At 44.7% G+C, this 6,092-nt stretch overlaps 1 protein-coding gene across 1 annotated transcript; it reads left to right on the top strand.

The window, feature by feature from the left end:
- Positions 1–301: 301 nt before the first annotated feature.
- LOC147897074 (L-ascorbate oxidase-like) lies at positions 302–5,392 on the top strand. Its single transcript, XM_087381253.1, has 6 exons — positions 302–1,361; positions 1,535–1,627; positions 1,808–2,020; positions 2,537–2,740; positions 4,238–4,565; positions 4,718–5,392. Exons 1-6 carry the CDS (start codon positions 1,092–1,094, stop codon positions 5,374–5,376), a joined length of 1,767 nt encoding a protein of 588 aa, XP_087237379.1. The 5' UTR covers positions 302–1,091; the 3' UTR covers positions 5,377–5,392.
- Positions 5,393–6,092: the final 700 nt, after the last annotated feature.

Genomic DNA, 6,092 nt, shown 5'->3' with positions numbered 1-6,092 from the left:
ACCTCGATTGCACAAAGCGTCTCCGCTTTTGCGCTTGTGTGGGAGCTTCTGCCACCGAAGAAATGCGCACTGCCAAGGGCCTTACGTTCATCAAAGAGCGCATTACGCTGACGCGGACTCTCACTTTCCTTTTGAATATTGTGGACGGAATCCGACAAGACAGGTCCAGCCCTCAACCTGCTCGCAATTCCTTCGTCTGGTCCACACGCGTAAAGCAAGATTTTTCAAACGACGAATCGACGATCGATCGCCCCCCCACATCGCATTAGACCTTCTGCTCGATCGAGGATTTCATTTTTGCGCGAATAATTCCAGTAGCAGGACAGCACAGCACGAGTAGAGCGAGTAAACAGCGCAAATACTACCTTTCTGTATCCTGCATCAGCTTTGCATCTGATGCAAATCTCGTTTACAACGTGGTTTACCCTGTGACATACTGAAGCAAGGTCGGAGTGTGCACGTATCTTACACTTTTGAGGGTGTTTTCAACTCCTCGCCCCCACTCGCTTGTGTGATGAAACCGGTGGAGCAATCGCTGGGGCACATGTATCTTCAGGAGGAGGAATCAGCATGGAAACAGGGCGCTTAGCCAAAACCTTAAATGACAAAAAGATATGTATCCGTTCTACGGTTCCGCGTGAAATACAGCAAGTTACTGCGAGATCCTTTACCGGAAGAATGTGAGGACGTGGTGAGATCACTGGTTTCATGATGTAGACAGTAGACCACTCATGGACCCTGCCTCAATTCGGTTTGAAGCATATCTGTTTATTGTAGATGAACCGACTCGGCGATTATCGTGTGGGAGCTTAATTGTGCATAACCCAAATGGTGGTAGAGGTTCGCTTGCTCGGTTATAAATTTTGGACAGCAGGGCCAGCTACCGTAGAGTTCATCCGTCTTACCCTTTGGATGCTTGGGAGAGTCTGCTCTTGCTAGAAATTCGAGCCAAGCTAGTATCTGCACAATTTCTTCGTGTTTGACTGATTCATTCCTGTTGATTGCTCCCGTCCTGATAGGAAAGACATCGCCTGCAAATCTGTCCGCTCAGTAGCCAAATAGCTTCGATTCTCGAATTCTTTCGGTCAAAAATGCAGAACGTTAGGTTAGCATTGTGGTTTTTCACTTCTGTCCTGCTGCTTGAACCCGGCACTGTAGTCTCAGGGAACGTGAGACATTACAAATGGCAGGTGGACTATCAATTCTGGTCCCCCGACTGCGTTGAGAAACTTGTGATCAGCATCAATGGGCAGTACCCCGGTCCGACCATACGAGCTCGTGTTGGTGATACCGTCGTGGTGGAGCTAGAGAATCTGATGCACACTGAGGCCGTTCTGATACATTGGCACGGCATTAGGCAGGTATGCATTTGCTGTCTGCCGCTGGTGGTTTGTAAGTTTACAGTTCAGTTTTTACTGGTGGAGGAATTGAAAGCTAACAGAAAGTCCCAATGGTACTGTGGAAGAAGACTAGATTTGCAGATGGACTGTGGATCACACTGACGGAATTTTGTGTGTCTATTCGGAAATTGCAGAAAGGCACACCATGGTATGACGGAGCGGGAGGGGTCTCACAATGCGCAATCAGCCCGGGAGAGACGTTTGTCTACAAATTTCAAGCTGACAAGGTATTATATATGTATTATATTTTGGGTCATGAACTCTCTCTCGGATTGGCAGTTTTTTGTTAGGATTAGGACGATTTCTGTGTGAGCAGAAAATGCGCGTTGCAAAAATTTCGTGTGTGTTGATGGTTTTTGGAGGAAGGATGATTATGATCATCTTCTTGAGACGATGCTTGGTTGCAGGCGGGGACATACTTTTATCATGGGCACTTAGGCCTGCAACGATCGGCTGGCTTCTATGGGTCATTGATAGTGGATGTTGCGGAAGGAATGAAGGAGCCCTTCGAGTATGATGGGGAGCTAAGCATTATATTGAACGATTGGTGGCACAAGAGCGTGTACGAGCAAGCAATAGGCCTACTCTCCAATCCATTCAGATGGGTGGGAGAGCCCCAGGTAATCGAGAGAGGTGCTAAATGAGCTGTGAAGCAATCCCTTCAGATGAATTATCATTTGCGAGAGTATTGTTATACTTGCAATTGTTGTTCAAAGAGTCGCTTACCAGCATCTTTGTATGTATTGATTCTCGCTAGAATCGTTCAAAGAAATCGCCGCTCTCTCTTTTTTGCGAAAGAGAAATTTGAGATGAACGAAAGATGAAAATAATTACAGCCTTACATACTAGAAAGATAGCTTGTTTTCATGCATAAGTTGCTAGGATTTGTTGAATTACTCCTGCTCTATAAAGACGCCAAAGTTAGTCTGCTCTGACAAGACTGCTGCTCTGATAAGACTCCAAATTTATCGAATTGCTCCTCCTCTGATAAGACTCCAAAGTCGAAAGCGCGACTATCGTTTTGTCATCCGCGACTATCTTTTTGTCATGAATAAGTCGCGAGATGTGTTGAATTGATCGTAGGTTGAAACGGCGACTATCTTGTCGTTATGCAAAAGTTACGTGTGTGCGCGCAGTCGTTGCTGATGGAGGGACGAGGGCGATACAACTGCTCGCTGGTGCCGGGGGGAGTGGAGACGTCGGAGGCCGGGGACAGTTTGCAGTGCAATGCGAGCAACTCGCAGTGTGCTCCGTTGGTTCTGCGCGTGGAGGCTGGCAAGACGTATCGTCTTCGAATTGCCAGCGTCACTTCCTTAGCATCTCTCAACTTTCAAATCGAGGTAAGCCTAGTCTCTCTCTTTCTCTCTCTCTCCCCTATTTTGTCTTTGTTCGGTGTTTTGACGTCTTAGGACTCTCATAGCCCAACAATTCTTCTTTTTCTTCTCCCCCCTCCCTCCATCCCTCCCTCCCTCCCTCTGTGTGTGTCTCTCTCTTTCAAATCGAGCCCCTCATAGCACCTCCCCCTGCTTTGCTCGAGATAGAGAGGGCTTTTGACTCCAGTTTTCTAGCTTCAACATCAATTAAGCCCCCCATGTACAGCTGCTGCTGTTGGAGCAAAATTGTGGCCTCTAGTAGGCTCCCTTATCCTAAACTTGCAACTTGCTCACCCTTTTTACCAATGGAAAGTTTCAGCAAGCATCTTTCCTTCCAACAGTCCATGCTAGGCTGAAATCCCACATTTCATAGACTCTGGGCTAGCATTTGATTGCCAAGGAGCCCAACTGAGCCAACCCTCAATCTCCTCCAATCAGTTGCTACTAGTAGCATTAGTTGTAATAGCTAGCAAAGGAAGTCTCTCTCTCTCTCTCTCTCTCTCTCTCTCTCGCTCTCTCACTCACACACACACACATCACTTAGTCCTTAAATTTGAAGAGTGCCCTTTCCCAAAAGGGGAAAAAAATGCCTTTCAAAAATGCTTGAGATGAACAAGAGTATAGCTTTTCATTTTATCCCAATATGCTACCTCTTTAATACTCTCTCTCTCTCTCTCTCTCTCTCTATCTCTACCCTCTCCTTCCCCTTCTTGCCTCCTTTACACTCGTGAGTTCCCTCTCCCTCCCCTTTTTGCCTCCTTTACACTCGTGAGTTCTCCCTCGTTGATCCCCCTCCCATTATGCTGCTCCTCATCCTCATGCAACCGAGCTCTCTCTCTCTCCCCCCCCTTTGCATACTCGTAAGTTCTCCCTCTCTCCATTTGGCCCTCCTTCGTCCATTATGTTGCTCCTCATCCTCTCTCTATCTCTCTTTCAGCCTTAAGACCATTAGCCATTGCATTGATGCCCCTCCTATTTTCTACATGTCTTTGTTTGTCTCCAAAACTCTCCTTTTTTTTCTTGAGAGCAATTTCCTTCTAAAAGAGTTAGCAGAATGTAAACTATGTCTAGGACTATTGTCTTGTAGGTGAACCAATTAAGATTGTAAAATATACTTTTTTTTTGGGTGAACCAACTAAGATTGTAAAAATTGAAAAATCACATTAAGCAACTCCTAATCCCCTTACTTAAGCACTCCTTTAGCTAGAAAATATAAAAATATTTTGGAGCTTTCTCAAGGGAAAATATCATAGTTCTTTTAAAACATTTTCATCATCTTTCTCAAAGGGAAAAAAGAGTTAGACAAAGTTTACGATCAAAAATGGTTTTCTAGCACTTTGTGCCCCTCCCCTCCCTCCCTGCCCCCCCCGGTCTCTCTCTCTCTCTCTCTCTCTCTCTCTCTCTCTCTCTCTCTCTCTCTATTTTGCACATAGCTAACAATTGACAATCACATATTTCATATAGGGCCACAACATGGTAGTGGTGGAGGCAGATGGTAACTATTTGGATGAGGTACATGTGGCAAGCTTAGATGTGTATAGTGGAGAGTCATACTCAGTACTAGTGCAAGCAACTGAAAAACCACCAATAGGGCGAGACACATTTTGGGTAGTAGCCTATGTGCGAGGGCGTCAACCCAAGACCTCCCCGGCCTTGGCGATCTTGGCATATACAAAGCCTGGGAAAACAATGACACCATTACCCCCAACTACCCCACCACCACCTTGTCCAGCGCATTGGAACGACACGGCCTTCAGCTTAGCACAAAGTCGCCTCTTTGTTGCTCGACAAGGCAACTCTCTCTACCTTCTCCACCAGCTTCTTACATTTTTTCTTCTCGGCTTAGCATCTTTTGTCAATTTTTGTGTCTTCACCTTGTTTGTGTCACCAAGTGCAATGTTTCTAACTGTAATAACCTTTGTTGATTGGCTTGTTCTTGTGCAGATGGTGGTAGCCATGATGTCCCTCCACCCCCGGTCTCCTCGAATCGCCAAATCATTCTCCTCAACTCCCAAAATCGCATTGCTGGAACTATTAAATGGGCCATCAACAACTTCTCCCTTCTCCTCCCACCGACTCCCTTTCTCCCTTCCCTCAAGTTCAAACTCAAACATTCCTTTGATTCATCCCCTCCACCTGATTCCTACCCCTCTCACCACTACGACATCTTCAAAGCCCCGCCAAACCCCAATGCTAACCTAGGCTCACATATATATCAATTCCCCTTGAATAGCACAATCGACTTTATCTTGCAAAATTGCAATACTCTCAGACCCAATAATAGTGAGATCCACCCTTGGCACATCCATGGCCATGATTTTTGGGTGCTAGGTTTTGGTGTTGGCAAGTTTGACCCATCTCGTGATCCTCAAAGCTTCAATCTCAAGAATCCCCCACTACGTAACACTGTTCCAGTTTTTCCTTACGGTTGGACAGCCATTCGATTCATTGCAGACAACCCGGGTGTTTGGCTTTTTCATTGCCACCTTGAAGCACACTTTCATATGGGCATGGCGATTGTGTTTGCACAAGGAATTGACAGATTGGGAAGACCACCTCGATCGACATTAGGATGCGGTCTTACTAAGAGATGGTTGCCTTAGCTTTGGCTTCTCTAGAACATTGCTAGTTATTATGGCAAGCAACACATCTCTAACATCATGGCGACATGCCTTTTCCATTTGGACAATATGTAGACACCTACTTGTGGGCTGCAAAAGTCCCCACTATAGCACCACTAGTTCTCAAATATAGTAGCTAGTAAAGGTAGCTACAATTGTTTCAGCAAAATTTCTCCTCATTGTGTTTTTAAAACTATTTTCTAAAATCTATATAATCTAACAAGTTGCTCATAGATGTCAATATTTGTTTTGTAAGACTCTACATCTCGTCATCTATTGCATTCTATTCTGGTGTAGGCTTTTGAAGATCATATTAGAGCCATGTTATGCAATTTTCTTTTCATAGGGGATGCTAGTTTCTAGTTTCATTTGGAGGCTCACTCACATTCATTCCACAAAATACAAATGGTGCAACCTATCTCAAAGTGTGAGGGCATTGTAACCGACACTCAATATGAGTTGTGCAAGGCATTTATGAAGCCATACAAGCGATCTTCATGTTGCAATCAATATTTTTATATCAAACTACCATTTTTAACATCATTGCCAATGTACTAAATCTATTTGGTTGAATGACGTGTTCCTTGTTAAGGTTTTCTTTTCGGTCAATGGTGCAAATCTTAGTTGCTTTTTTAGTTGTTCCTTTCATGCCAATGATCTTTAGAAAGTTTCATTAGTTGGCTTTGATATTGATTTAG

Source organism: Dipteris shenzhenensis, chromosome 11, assembly GCF_047967505.1.
Source record: "Dipteris shenzhenensis isolate YYH24624 ecotype China chromosome 11, Dip_SZ_1.0, whole genome shotgun sequence".
Classification (NCBI taxonomy): domain Eukaryota; kingdom Viridiplantae; phylum Streptophyta; class Polypodiopsida; order Gleicheniales; family Dipteridaceae; genus Dipteris; species Dipteris shenzhenensis.
This window is presented reverse-complemented; position numbering and strand designations above follow the sequence as displayed.

Bases quoted from the DNA above. Each gene is read 5' to 3' on its own strand.
- LOC147897074 (XM_087381253.1), top strand. From the start codon at position 1,092: ATGCAGAACGTTAGGTTAGCATTGTGGTTTTTCACTTCTGTCCTGCTG. The intron at 1,628-1,807 runs GTATTATATATG...GCTTGGTTGCAG, and splicing joins ACAAATTTCAAGCTGACAAG to GCGGGGACATACTTTTATCA. The intron at 2,741-4,237 runs GTAAGCCTAGTC...TATTTCATATAG, and splicing joins CTCTCAACTTTCAAATCGAG to GGCCACAACATGGTAGTGGT.